The sequence below is a fragment of the Notolepis coatsorum genome, assembly GCF_963971535.1.
Source record: "Notolepis coatsorum genome assembly, chromosome: 12".
Classification (NCBI taxonomy): domain Eukaryota; kingdom Metazoa; phylum Chordata; class Actinopteri; order Aulopiformes; family Paralepididae; genus Notolepis; species Notolepis coatsorum.
In genome coordinates this window covers 10,348,438-10,362,994 of record NC_140176.1, presented here as the reverse complement: position 1 = coordinate 10,362,994, position 14,557 = coordinate 10,348,438, and the positions used below count along the sequence as shown (strand labels likewise).

Genomic DNA, 14,557 nt, shown 5'->3' with positions numbered 1-14,557 from the left:
GAGAGAGAGAGAGAGAGAGGGGGGGGGAGGGGTTAGAGTGTGAGAGGGAGCTGGCTGGACATTACTGACTTGACAGTATACTATAGAGAGGCTCTCAGGGGAGGGTTTTAGGTTAATGACTCAGGAGTCAATACATCACATAAGAGCCCTCTGTTCCATTCTGTTGCAGGACGGGCTGCTGCTACCGTGCAGCATCCTGTCAGGCCAGGGTTGGGATCAATTCAAAATGTAAACCGGAAATTGCTGTTCACTTGTGGATGATGGAATGTTCATTCGCATGTCCTCATCAATAGGTTGGATATAGTACAACCTTCTGAATTAATTGAATTGAAAGGGAATTGATCCCAACTCTGCGGTCGAGTTGGCAAAGCTGACACCATATCACTTTGTTTATTAAATGCGTGCCGTGCACACAGTAGTATACTGGTCAGGGACGTAGCTACTGCTAAATTGTCCTTTTAGCTACAATGTGAACAAGACCTCATACTCATAGACATGGTATGGATAGTAGCTGGGTGGGCTAATGCTCAAATTCTTCAATTCCAATTAGGGATGCTCGATATTGGCTTTTTTTACCGATACCGATATACCGATATTGTCCAACTCTTAATTTCCGATACCGATATCAACCGATACCGATATATGCAGGGTTTCCCCCCCAAAACGGAATAATTTCAGGTAATTAACATTACATATCTCTTGTTGTGTAATTAACACAACATTATGCATACTTTTGACAATAAATAAAATAAGAATTTGTTCTTACTTGCTTGCCTGGGTAAATAAAGGTTAAATAAATGTAAAAAAATATATATATATATATTTTTTTTTTGAAAACCGATACCGATATTTCCCGATATCACATTTCTATGCCAATATCGGTAGGCCGATAATATCGGACATCCCTAATTCCAATCCCTGTTTAATATTATATACATTTGAAAGAAAATGTCTGAGGTCAGAGCAACAGTGGCTCAGGTGACAGTGGCTCTGGTGGTAGAGCGGTCGTCTGGTATAGTCGGAAGGTTCTCGGTTTGATTCCGGCTCCTCCTGGCAGCGTGTCGAAGTGTCCTCCTTGAGCAAGACACTTAACCCCTAACTGCTCCCGATGAGCAGGTCGGCACCTCGCCCGGTCGTCAGTGTGTGAATGTGTGAGTGAACGGGTGAACGTGAGGCACACGTTGTAAAGCTTTGGATTTTTATTTGGATCAAATAAAAAAAAACGCCATATAAATGCAGTCCATTTAACACTGAGGTGTATCCCTTTAAACGCGGCTGCTTTGTAAAATTGAGTATTACATTATTAATGGACTAGTTCTATTTTGAGTACAGGTACTTAACCCTTTCACTACCACATGACGACAGACGGTTAACCCTTTCGCTACCACACTACATACGGTTAACCGGCTGTAGTGTGGTAGTGAAAGGGTTATCCATCTGGTAGTGTGGTGGTGAAAGGGTTAACCCTTTGTCGTATGGCAGTGAAACCTTCTGTATTGTCGCAGTGAAAGGGGTTAACCCTCTGGTAGTGTGGTAGTGAAAGGAGTTAACCCTCTGGTAGTGTGGTAGTGAAAGGGATTAACCCTCTGGTAGTGTGGCAGTGAAAGGGGTTAACCCTCTGGTAGTGTGGTAGTGAAAGGGTTAACCCTCTGGTAGTGTGGTAGTGAAAGGGGTTAACCCTCTGGTAGTGTGGTAGTGAAAGGGTTAACCCTCTGGTAGTGTGGCAGTGAAAGGGTTAACCCTCTGGTAGTGTGACAGTGAAAGGAGTTAACCCTCTGGTAGTGTGGTAGTGAAAGGGTTAACCCTCTGGTAGTGTGGCAGTGAAAGGGTTAACACTCTGGTAGTGTGGTAGTGAAAGGGTTAACCCTCTGGTAGTGTGGCAGTGAAAGGAGTTAACCCTCTGGTAGTGTGGTAGTGAAAGGGTTAACCCTCTGGTAGTGTGGCAGTGAAAGGGTTAACCATCTGGTAGTGTGTCAGTGAAAGGAGTTAACCCTCTGGTAGTGTGGCAGTGAAAGGGGTTAACCCTCTGGTAGTGGTAGTGAAATGGTTAACCCTCTGGTAGTGTGGTAGTGAAAGGGTTAACCTTCTGTAGTGTGGTAGTGAAAGGGGTTAACCTTCTGTAGTGTGGTAGTGAAAGGGTTAACCTTCTGTAGTGTGGTAGTGAAAGGGATTAACCCTCTGGTAGTGTGGCAGTGAAAGGGGTTAACCCTCTGGTAGTGTGGTAGTGAAAGGGTTAACCCTCTGGTAGTGTGGTAGTGAAAGGGGTTAACCCTCTGGTAGTGTGGTAGTGAAATGGTTAACCCTCTCTGGTAGTGTGGTAGTGAAAGGGGTTAACCCTCTGGCAGTGTGGTAGTAAAAGGGTTAACCCTCTGGTAGTGTGACAGTGAAAGGGTTAACCCTCTGGTAGTGTGGTAGTGAAAGGGGTTAACCCTCTGGTAGTGTGGCAGTGAAAGGGGTTAATCATCTGGTAGTGTGGTAGTGAAAGGGGTTAACCCTCTGGTAGTGTGGTAGTGAAAGGGGTTAACCCTCTGGTAGTGTGGTAGTGAAAGGGTTAACCCTCTGGTAGTGTGGTAGTGAAAGGAGTTAACCCTCTGGTAGTGTGGTAGTGAAAGGGTTAACCCTCTGGTAGTGTGGTAGTGAAAGGGTTAACCCTCTGGTAGTGTGGTAGTGAAAGGAGTTAACCCTCTGGTAGTGTGGTAGTGAAAGGGTTAACCCTCTGGTAGTGTGGTAGTGAAAGGGTTAACCCTCTGGTAGTGTGACAGTGAAAGGAGTTAACCCTCTGGTAGTGTGGTAGTGAAAGGGTTAACCCTCTGGTAGTGTGGCAGTGAAAGGGTTAACACTCTGGTAGTGTGGTAGTGAAAGGGTTAACCCTCTGGTAGTGTGGCAGTGAAAGGAGTTAACCCTCTGGTAGTGTGGTAGTGAAAGGGTTAACCCTCTGGTAGTGTGGCAGTGAAAGGGTTAACCATCTGGTAGTGTGTCAGTGAAAGGAGTTAACCCTCTGGTAGTGTGGCAGTGAAAGGGGTTAACCCTCTGGTAGTGGTAGTGAAATGGTTAACCCTCTGGTAGTGTGGTAGTGAAAGGGTTAACCTTCTGTAGTGTGGTAGTGAAAGGGGTTAACCTTCTGTAGTGTGGTAGTGAAAGGGTTAACCTTCTGTAGTGTGGTAGTGAAAGGGATTAACCCTCTGGTAGTGTGGCAGTGAAAGGGGTTAACCCTCTGGTAGTGTGGTAGTGAAAGGGTTAACCCTCTGGTAGTGTGGTAGTGAAAGGGGTTAACCCTCTGGTAGTGTGGTAGTGAAATGGTTAACCCTCTCTGGTAGTGTGGTAGTGAAAGGGGTTAACCCTCTGGCAGTGTGGTAGTAAAAGGGTTAACCCTCTGGTAGTGTGACAGTGAAAGGGTTAACCCTCTGGTAGTGTGGTAGTGAAAGGGGTTAACCCTCTGGTAGTGTGGCAGTGAAAGGGGTTAATCATCTGGTAGTGTGGTAGTGAAAGGGGTTAACCCTCTGGTAGTGTGGTAGTGAAAGGGGTTAACCCTCTGGTAGTGTGGTAGTGAAAGGGTTAACCCTCTGGTAGTGTGGTAGTGAAAGGAGTTAACCCTCTGGTAGTGTGGTAGTGAAAGGGTTAACCCTCTGGTAGTGTGGTAGTGAAAGGGTTAACCCTCTGGTAGTGTGGTAGTGAAAGGAGTTAACCCTCTGGTAGTGTGGTAGTGAAAGGGTTAACCCTCTGGTAGTGTGGTAGTGAAAGGGTTAACCCTCTGGTAGTGTGTCAGTGAAAGGGTTAACCCTCTGGTAGTGTGGTAGTGAAAGGGGTTAACCCTCTGGTAGTGTGGCAGTGAAAGGGGTTAACCCTCTGGTAGTGTGGCAGTGAAAGGGTTAAGGCACTCACAGAGCCATCCATCAGCCAGGTCTGGAAGCTCTGCTTGCCCGTCTGCGGTCTCTCCAGGTTCCCCCCGCACTGAGCCACGATCCATTCCGACAGCCGGGCCTCAAGCTCCGGGTCGTACTTCTGGTCGATCTTCTCCTGGACCTCCCGGCTCAACCCGTAGGTGGGTCCCCTGTTTGCCATGGCAGCTCACCCGACGGTTCTACTACACCGGTTTACTCTCCTATACTGCGAGAGCAGACAACAGTTATTAAAGGAACACGCCGACATTTTGGGAAATTAGCTTACCGTCTTCTCCAGAGAGAGAGACGAGAAGATAGATACCAGTTTCCTCTCTGTAGAAAGCTATCTGGCTGCACGTTAGCCTAGCTTAGCACAATGAATGGAAGCGGACATGGCCGGTTAGCCTATAGGCATTGTCCAACTAACACCTCTCCCGAAGGCTATACTGGCTCTGTCCGCTTCCATTCATTGGTAGCTGAAATTACAAACCTGTGAAAATGATTAAAGGGGAAATAATGTGTTACTTCCATGGCCTATAAGCAGTGTTAATTTTGTCAACGAAAATGATGACTAAATATGGTCGTCAACAAAGCTTTTTCCCCTGACTAAATCTAGACTAAAACAAAAAAGTCAAAATTTTGACAAAAACTGACTAAGACTAAAATGTTCAGACCTGTAGTTGACTAAAACTGACTAAGACTAAAATGAAAAATAAAGGTGACTAAATATGATGAACGAAAAAAGAGCATTTGACACATGACAAGACTAAAACTATTGGTTTGATTATGTCTTATGGTGTATATATGTGGAGCACTTCTATGCTCTATATGTATATATATATATATTAGGGCTGTCAGTTTATCGCGTTAATTTGATTAATTAATTACACAGCAAATTATCGCGTTATGAAAATTAACTCAAAATTAATTACAAAAAAATAAAAAAAATGTTTTATCTCATTCATTCCATAAGAACGTAGAATACACATTTACAGACTTTTTTTATATGGTCCATTTGCATGTTCTTGGTATCTGATTCTAGGGACATCTATGGATCTCAGGGAATGTATTCCCAGTGTCAGAAATACTGTTACTAGGCTTGAGTAAATTGTAATGAACCAAATGAGAATATCAATAATTTTTTTTTTATCTTTGACTGTGAATAACACCATGCTAAAATTGACCAGACCTGAAAAATCTAAGCAAATTAATCAATGGAAGATGATTCAACAGAAGGTTTTGTAGATACAGTACTATGAGGGCCGATGTTCCACTCTACTGGTTAAAATTACTTACTCTTGAGCAGTGATGCCGGTAACGCGTTACTAAGTAACGCGTTATTGTAATCTGATTACTTTCCCCCGAAAATAGTAATCTAACGCGTTAATCTTTAAAAGCCAGTAATCTGATTGCAGTTACTTGTCCAAGTGGCTGTGCATTACTATTTCGTTACTATCTCATCATAAATTCATAATGCAGGCGGAATGCAGTATTTTATTTCGTTTTCGACAGTCAAAAATACATTTTGAGCTGTTTTTCTTTTGGGAGTGACGTAGTGTGGCAGTGAAAGGGTTACACAAGAATGTGTCCCGCGGGCCGCGGCGTGACTGGACACTCTGTCTGTGAGTGACTCTGCTTTGGTACAATCACATTCCCCATCCACAGTCTGCGAATCAGAGGCAGAGTAGGGCGGGTCTTCACAGCACGTCATGTGACATATGCGCCAATCGTGTGACAGCAGGGCTCCGTCGTCGGAGAATTCCACCCCAAAACGCTTGGCAAAATTAAAAGTGAGTTTCTGTTCAGACTTCCATCCCAAAACGCTCGTCAGTCACTACTTCACGTTCATATGCGGAGGAAACAAAATACTGTCTACCGCTAAAAACAGCACATCCAATTGCATTGAAAGCATCTGGAATCACAACACTAGCCGACGCTTCGACTAGTAGGTACAGGAGGACTCGGAGGCCAGCCAAACAGCAAAAGAGAGAGATTGTTTCTTTCCCTTTTGATTAATGTATATTTGATGAATGAATGAAAACTTTATTAACAGATTGCAGAATGGGTACAGTACAGTACAGCTCAATACATACAATTGTTAAGGGGATGCAGACCAGAGAAAGACTTTCGTCTTGTTTACATCAGGGTCCCCCATTTTCAATTCATCGTATATTGGCAGAGCAAAAGCTCTTATTTGCCAGATTTCAAGTTCAAGTTCAAGTTCTTTAATAGTTGTCATACAGAAGTACAGAATACTTTCATACAAAATGCTTCTTACTGTTACGCTCCAGAGACTGTGCTAGACAAGATAGTATCAAATAACATAATAACATAATATAGCATGAATTTAGAAGAAGAATGAGGTCACAGTTGTTCGGTATAGACATATGTACAATGTTCTGAGTTACCATATAATATACAATACACAATACTATGCAGTGTACTAATGTACAGTACTATCTAGTGCAAAGCAGAAGTGGGATGAGGTACAATTTTAGGTACAATTTACAGTAAGGTGTACGAGTTGTAGTGCAATCCTTCATCCATAAATATAAAGTGTGGGGAGTGGGTGCTACAGTGTGTTTGTTTAAAGTGGGTGTGTGCTATAAAGTGTGTGTAGTGGGTGCTACAGTGTGTTTGTTTAAAGTGAGTGTGTGCGTGTGGATGTGTGTGCTATGTGTGTTTGGTGGTTGTTGTTGTGTAGTGTTCATTCATTGTTCGTTTAGCAGCCTGATGGCCTGGGGATAGAAGCTACTTCTGAGTCTTTCTGTGCTCGCCTTGAGACTCCTGTGTCGCTTGCCTGACGGCAGCAGTTCAAAGAGGCAGTTGTTCGGGTGGCTCGAGTCCTTAATAATTCTCTTAGCCTTCCCCTTGCAACGCTTGTTGTAAATGTTCTGGAGAGTGGGGAGCCCCCCTCCAATTGTGCGTTCGGCTGAACGTGTCACTCTTTGTTACAGTTAATTTACATGTTAAAGAGAGACTGATTGTATGTTTATAGAGAGTTGTATGTTTATAGAGAGACATTTATAAAAACAATTTAATAGTTACAGTTGATATAATTGAATAGTTCAGCCTGCATTTGTTAGATGTGAATGGATACACTGGTTTTGTAAAACCACTGGCTGGCTGCTCTAATGCTGTGAGCATCATAGACTGTTGCTTTACCATACTTGATGGTACAGAAGCTGAAGCACTAGTTTAACAATTTACGTTATGTGCAGAGAAACAAGTTAAAAACAATTTATGCACTTTCAATAAAGCGTTTAAAAAAAACGGTTGGGGGAACGACGACGACTTCGTAACCTAGTTACTTTCAAAGTAACTAAGTTACTCTGATAATCAAGTAATCAGTAAAGTAACTTGGATTACTTTTTAAAGGAGTAATCAATAATCAGTAATCGGATTACTTTTACAAGTAATCTGTGGCATCACTGCTCTTGAGTACGTTCGTTGATAAAGAAAAATAATGTCCACAGCCGCTCCAGTGTAAAACAAAGATATCCAAATGGTTTATTTCTCTTCCACAGCGAAGTCTTTCTTTACAGAAGTGGTCCTAAATCTATTTACCTAAATATTCACTACTCACTACTACAAGGTAAGAAAACTGTATTTTTCCAGTCTCCAAAATCACCGCCAACTCGACACATGAAAATTCCTCCACACTGGAAAGCCAAAAATCTATGTTGTTATCTGTTCAGTACCACTCAGCATGGTTTCAAGATGCACACTGACCTGGCTGAGAGAATTGCTGAATATATATACACAAATGTTCTAACTAGAAGGTTCGGTCATGACATCACCACAAATGTTCTAGAATGTTCGATGTTCTAGAATGTTCGGCTATGACATCCACAAATGTTCTAGAATGTTCTATTATGACAATTATATAATACAATAACCTAAATATATAGCTTGGGCTCCTACAAGTACTGAATTCTGCCTGGACACATGCAATTTGAAATATTATTATAGAATATAGAATATCAGGCATAAAATGGTTATGTGATTAAAATGCGATTAATTAGATTAATTAATTACAAATCCTGTAATTAATTAGATAAAAAAAATGAATCGCCTGACAGCACTAATATATATATATATATCCACATGTCTGTACCTGTAATCCTTTTTACATATCTATACTATATCTATCCCTTACCTATACTCTAGTTATGCTGCTGACCAGTATGACTGTACATATAAATATTACAACATACATCTGATTAGCACTATTACTCAGTAGTGCACTTTATATAATTTATATCCAGTTTAATCGCCTGTACATTGTATATTGCACTTTACTGTTACATTTGCACTCTGGTTGGATGCCAAACTTACTTTCGTTGTACTGTATATGATGACACTACCTTTTAATCTAATCTAATCCTCATATCAGATCCATATACCTAGTTGTAGAATACTATGCTAAACCATGCCACTGAACACTGAACACACATATAGACTGGATGTCCTCCCTATAAAATAAGCCCCTTCCTTCCACTTCAACACCTGCGTCCCCCACAGTTCACAGGGTCCCACCAGACGCGCACACCCTGAGACCCGGCGCGTCTGCGGGGATGGGTGTGGCCCCTGGTCCCGGCCCTGGCAGCCGTCCCGAGCACACAGGACCAGCAGCCAATCCTATTAGTTATGGCTGCAGCAGCTATAGCCCCTTTCGTGACTGCGATGCAACCCTCGCTCGAATACGCAGTCACTGGCTCCCACGTTACTAGCCATGTTAATGTGCGCCTCAAGCACTGCTTAAAAGCGAGCGGTGGGTCCAAAATATATCAGATATAAATTTCAACGGTACCCACCGTTGCATTAGGGTTTCACACACACACGCGGCGGGGTTTGAAAGCTCGGCGTTGCTAATAAACATTTTAAATCATTTTTATAAACTGGTCAACACTGCTCAAAACGGCTGTATTTCCGTATTTGGCTGCCTGGTGCGCCATCACAGCGCATGCGCATCATGCACCCAACGCCGGAAATACAGCCGTTTTGAGCAGTGTTGACCAGTTTATAAAAATGATTTAAGATGTTTATTAGCAACGCCGAGCTTTCAATCCCCGCCGCGTGTGTGTGTGAAACCCTAATGCAACGGTGAGTACCTTTGAAATGTATATCTGATATATTTTGGACCCACCGCTCGGCTTTTAAGCAGTGCTTGAGGCGCACATTAATATGCCTAGTAACGTGGGAGCCAGTGACTGCGTATTCAAGCGAGGGTTGCATCGCAGTCACGAAAGGGGCTAGCTGCAGCCATAACGCATTTCCTGAGCGTTGATTAGCCTAGTAAAGTAAAAAGCTAAATATAAGTGAAAAAAAATACATGAGTCAAAACGGATATTGCATCTTTTCTCTTCCCATTTCACGTTTTAAAAATCTGACGTAGTCTATGATGACAAATGTTCCACATCACGCCGGGCGCGTCATCCATTACTATATAACTACAACCACCACGTCGAAATAAAAGTAAGCGTATACGTCCTAAATGCGTCATGCAATTCTTAATATTGATATTCCAGTAAAAAGAGGTGCGGGTGCACTTACTATAGAGAAGAAAAGTGAAAAAAAGGTCCCTTTATTTCGTCCCGTGCTACTGTACTATAGTCAGGTCCGCTCGCGCTGTGGCTGGTGGTCCGCTGGCTCGCGCTGTGATGACAGAGGAGGATGTGATGCTGGAGCCGCTGAGCATCCATGAAGCGCGCGGGAGGAGGCGCGTGCGTGCGTGCGGTGCGTGGGGCGAGGCCGCGGGTCGTTGTCTGGGAGTGGCACGCGCTGCTGCCCGCTTTATGCAAGAGAGCTCGAGCTCTAGAGGAGGGGGGGGGGTCCTGCTCTGAGATCACACATACAATGCGACATGACGACACTCCAGGAGAGATTGCCGTTAGAGCTGAAACACTGCTCAGAGTCAGCCTCCAGGGAGTAGGGATTTACCACAAGTTATAGAAGAACACTCATGATGGCAGCTAAAGTACAACAAGAGCACAAATATGTACATGTCTTTTGTAATGTCTTAAGTCAAGACAAAACATAATAAGGACATTACATTAGCTGATGCTTTTATACAAAGCGAACAAAATGTCGCTTTGGAGGGGTACATCATTATCAAACATTGTTGAACTTGAGTTGCATAATTGTATATTGTTCGAATTATGAGGGGGCCAATGGGGGCTCAGCCACCATAGCTATAGTCTGAGCCCCCATAGTCAAGAGCCCCTGTGGGGGTCTCTCAAAAAATTTATATAATTTTTTTTTTTTTTTTTTTACGAATTAGTATTATTTATGTTACCTAAATAAATTGTTAATAGATCATATTTTTCTTTTCAGTTTTTAAAAGAACTGAGTAATTAATGTTGTGGAATAGGCTGCATTTCACCTCCAAGCCGCTATGCGTCGCCCATAAGTTTAACGCTACTGCAACCTAGTGAAGAAGAAGCAGCAAGCAGCTGCTGTAAACAGAAAGCTGCCGGTCTGTGTCCTGCAACTAAAAACATAAACACTAAACAGTACGCCACATGCCGCCAAAAAGAAAGAAAAAAAAAGGCTCAACCCGCCGCAAGGCTGTACAAAGCTGGACAGCTTTGGTTTTATAAAAAGGCCAAAGACTGACGCTGTTAGTGTAGCAGCTAGCAGCGCTACTGTCACTGAAGTTGACACTGCTAGTGCTAGTACTAGTGTTAGCTCTGCTGCTCCTGTGCGCAGTGCACCTGTTATTGTTACCGCGCCGGTTGCCACTGCCAGACCCGAGTCTCCACCACTAGACCTGGACTGCGCTGCTACTCAACCACCACAATGCTGGGGTCCGAGTCAGTGGAACTTTTGGAAAAATAAATATGACTGGTTATTTGCCAAGGAGGGATGCATTGGCTGCCTTCCATGTAAAAACGCCAAGATATTGTTAAATAAATCATTTGGAGCCCATTTGGCAGAGCAGTGGATGAATGGGACTGTGACTAGCTCTCAGAGCAAGAAGTTGAGGAAGAGAATATAGTCGTCACTACTCGCTTTGGATAAAAGAGGTCAGTGGTTTGAATCCCGGCTCTTCCAGTCTGCATGTCGGTGACATGCTGCAGTAGTTACTTTTCTTCTTGTTGTTCTAAGAAGATGCTGCTACTATTTTTCATACAGTTCTTGATTACCTGTGCACATTTGTTTATAACATTATTTATTTTGATTTATACAAGTATTTATTTTATGTTCATTTTATTATCAGATGATAATGTTACTTACTGTATCCTGATAAATGCTGCTGTTGTGCCATACAACTATTTATTTTCCATTAGATTATTTTGTTAGTTTTTGATTTCTAAGTGCAGACAAATAAATGTTAATTCAAGTTCATAAATTTGGTCTAATTTTTCAAATTAAATTGTTGTATTTTTTCAGATGCAAAATGCAAATAAGTAAATATGGCATTATATATCAGAGGTGAGTAAGAAAATGAACAAATATTGATGGTTAAGAATGAGCCTGAATAATGACATCACACAATAGTCTAATGCATAGGTGTCAAACTCATGGCCCGCGGGCCAAATGCGGCCCGCCACGTCATTTGATGTGGCCCCCCAAGAGCGCAGGTAAAAAAATAGCGGCGTTAAAATAATTGTGGGTTAATGCGTTAATAAAGCTTTGACAGCCTTAGTTATTACACATTCTTACACATACATGTGTGTTGAACATCTGAGGTATTGATGAAGTAACAAAGGAAAAAAGCCAAAAGCACTTACTCCTCAGACATTCTTTGACAATTTTACAGCCCAAAATACAAAAAAGATCCAGGCGGAATAGGTAACAAAGGGTTGAAGAAATATTGTCTGAACTGTCAGATGCAAGCTGGCTGTGTGACATAACCGAGCATCTCGCTCAATTGAATAAGAAGCTGTAGGGACGCAAACAAGTCCCACCCAAAACTTGACCAATATAGTTGTGAACTGAGACAACCCTTATTTTGTTATTTTTGAGTACAGTTACAGTTGTGTGTTCATGCAGACACATAATAGCAATTTCATTACGAATTGAAAATGGGGGACCTTGATGAAGTAAACAAGTCGAAAGTCCTTCTCTGGTCTGCATTCCCTTAACAATTGTGTGTATTGAGCTGTACTGTACTGTACCCATTCTGCAATCTGTTAATTAAAGTTAATTAAACTATCTTCCATTAGTGGCCTCTGCAAGGTTGTGTGCAGCCATTTGTTTTTGTAACATCTGCTACATCTGTCCCACGTGTTCTTTGCAGCTCAGTTGTTAGTTCTGCCCTTCTTGACTGTGACAAAAAGGTTTTGAACAAACTTAATGTCATAGCTTGTATTTGATGATATTCTTCTTTGTTATTTACTTGAATGGTTTGATCATTGATTGATGGAGTAATATGGGGTTCTGATAAACTAAAATTATTTGTTAAAATAACATAAGCTAACATATATTTCTACATCTATGCAAATGCATATGCAATATGTATAACTTGAATAAGTAATAAATACAGAAACAACATGTTTAACAATATGTAAATGAGTAGCTACATTTATTTCACATTACATTAACATTAATACGGTCTTTGGCCCTTTGAGGGCAACCATAATGCTGATGTGGCCCTCTGTGAAAATGAGTTTGACACCCCTGTAGAGAGGAACTGAGGAGGGTAGAAAGAAAGAGAAGTCACCGCTGCTCTGTGAAAATGAGTTTGACACCCCTGTAGAGAGGAACTGAGGAGGGCAGAAAGAAAGAGAAGTCACCGCTGTAGACAACAAGTGACTCAATTTTGGATCTAGAATTCTTATTTCTTGTGATAATATAAATTAGATTGGGAGAGTAGCTTAATATAAGCCTAATCTACTGGGGGAAACCTTGTTTTAACCTTTGAATAGACTGCTACCTAATAAGGTATTACACTCTTATCTTATGAGCTTGTATAGCACATCTGCAGACATATTGATCTAGTGTGTAGACTATTCTCTTATAGCCAACTTTTGTCATCACGACTTTATTGTTTTACAGGATAATATACTGTACCAATACTGTAGATCTGTCTCTGGGTACTTCTTCTCTTCTCTCATTTCTGGACTCTTTTTGTATCACAAACAGTACTGTATTTGCAAATCTGGTATGTCATAAATGTATCTGTACTGTCTATCTGTATGTCGTGTGTGTCATATATGTTATGATGAATTGAAAATGGGGGACCCTGAAGTAAACAAGTCGAAAGTCTTTCTCTGGTCTGCATTCCCTTAACAATTGTGTGTATTGAGCTGTACTGTACTGTACCCATTCTGCAATCTGTTAATTAAAGTTAATTAAACTATCTTCCATTAGTGGCCTCTGCAAGGTTGTGTGCAGCCATTTGTTTTTGTAACATCTGCTACATCTGTCCCACGTGTTCTTTGCAGCTCAGTTGTTAGTTCTGCCCTTCTTGACTGTGACAAAAAGGTTTTGAACAAACTTAATGTCATAGCTTGTATTTGATGATATTCTTCTTTGTTATTTACTTGAATGGTTTGATCATTGATTGATGGAGTAATATGGGGTTCTGATAAACTAAAATTATTTGTTAAAATAACATAAGCTAACATATATTTTTACATCTATGCAAATGCATATGCAATATGTATAACTTGAATAAGTAATAAATACAGAAACAACATGTTTAACAATATGTAAATGAGTAGCTACATTTATTTTACATTACATTAACATTAATACGGTCTTTGGCCCTTTGAGGGCAACCATAATGCTGATGTGGCCCTCTGTGAAAATGAGTTTGACACCCCTGGTCTAATGATTAGAATGTTGTGTGATGTCATTATTACTTAGTATTAGACTAATCCTAATGAGATATTCCTCTAAATATGACTTAGAAAACAGCCACAATTCCAGGAAAAAAAATAGTAAAAAAAAAGATTCAGGGGGCCCCCATAGCTCTCAGGTGATAATTCGAACCTATAGACACACATTAGTATGGTAGGTATAGTAGTATAGGGAAACATAGTGGTAAGGTACATATAAACATGTTTGAAGACCACTCGCCAACCATCATGTCTAGGACTAGGAGGCACAATGGGTTTGTTGTCTTCTTTTCAGCTCGTCTCAATGAGAGCAATTTCCTTTTTAAATCGAATTGGGAGTTATTTGAAGTGGATGACTAGTCCAGATGAAGCCCGTCTGTCTACAGAGTGCCACAGTTCAACAGTGTGCAAACCATACCATGGTCTTCGGGGGAGCTCATTATATTTGGGGGGGGGGGGTCAGCAGCGCTGCGCGTGCCTCACAGGGAGGACTTTACTGTGACGCTTGCAGTGCTGACATAGGCTAGGTATGAGTAATGTTACAGAACCACACATAGTCCACACCACACAGGTCTGCATGCATGCATGATGAAGACGCACATATTGAAATCATACCTGTCAACCCTCCCATTTTTCCAGGTAATCTCCTGTATTTCAACCTTCTCTCCCGCCGTCCTCCCGTTAAAATATTTTCCCGTATTTTTCCAGTTTTTTTTATTTATACAAATTGGCTGCAATTCCCCTCTGTGACGACAGGTGGCAGCAGTGTAGATTATAGTAGCAGAGGAAGTCAGACGGTTGCAGAGAAAGCTTCTTCTTCTTCTTCTGATTTTTATTGGCGGTTGGCACTAACTTTTGGTGTGTGGAGAAATATGTCGGGCAAAGTGG

At 41.6% G+C, this 14,557-nt stretch overlaps 1 protein-coding gene across 1 annotated transcript in view; it reads right to left on the bottom strand.

The window, feature by feature from the left end:
- The window catches only part of tagln3b (transgelin 3b), a 16,374-nt gene extending 6,833 nt beyond the window's left edge, over positions 1-9,541 (bottom strand). The window contains 2 exon segments of the mRNA XM_084325648.1: positions 3,883-4,107; positions 9,438-9,541. Of these exon segments, the coding sequence (XP_084181774.1) occupies positions 3,883-4,062 (180 nt within the window). The 5' untranslated portion in view covers positions 4,063-4,107; positions 9,438-9,541.
- Between the last annotated feature and the right edge of the window lie 5,016 nt (positions 9,542-14,557).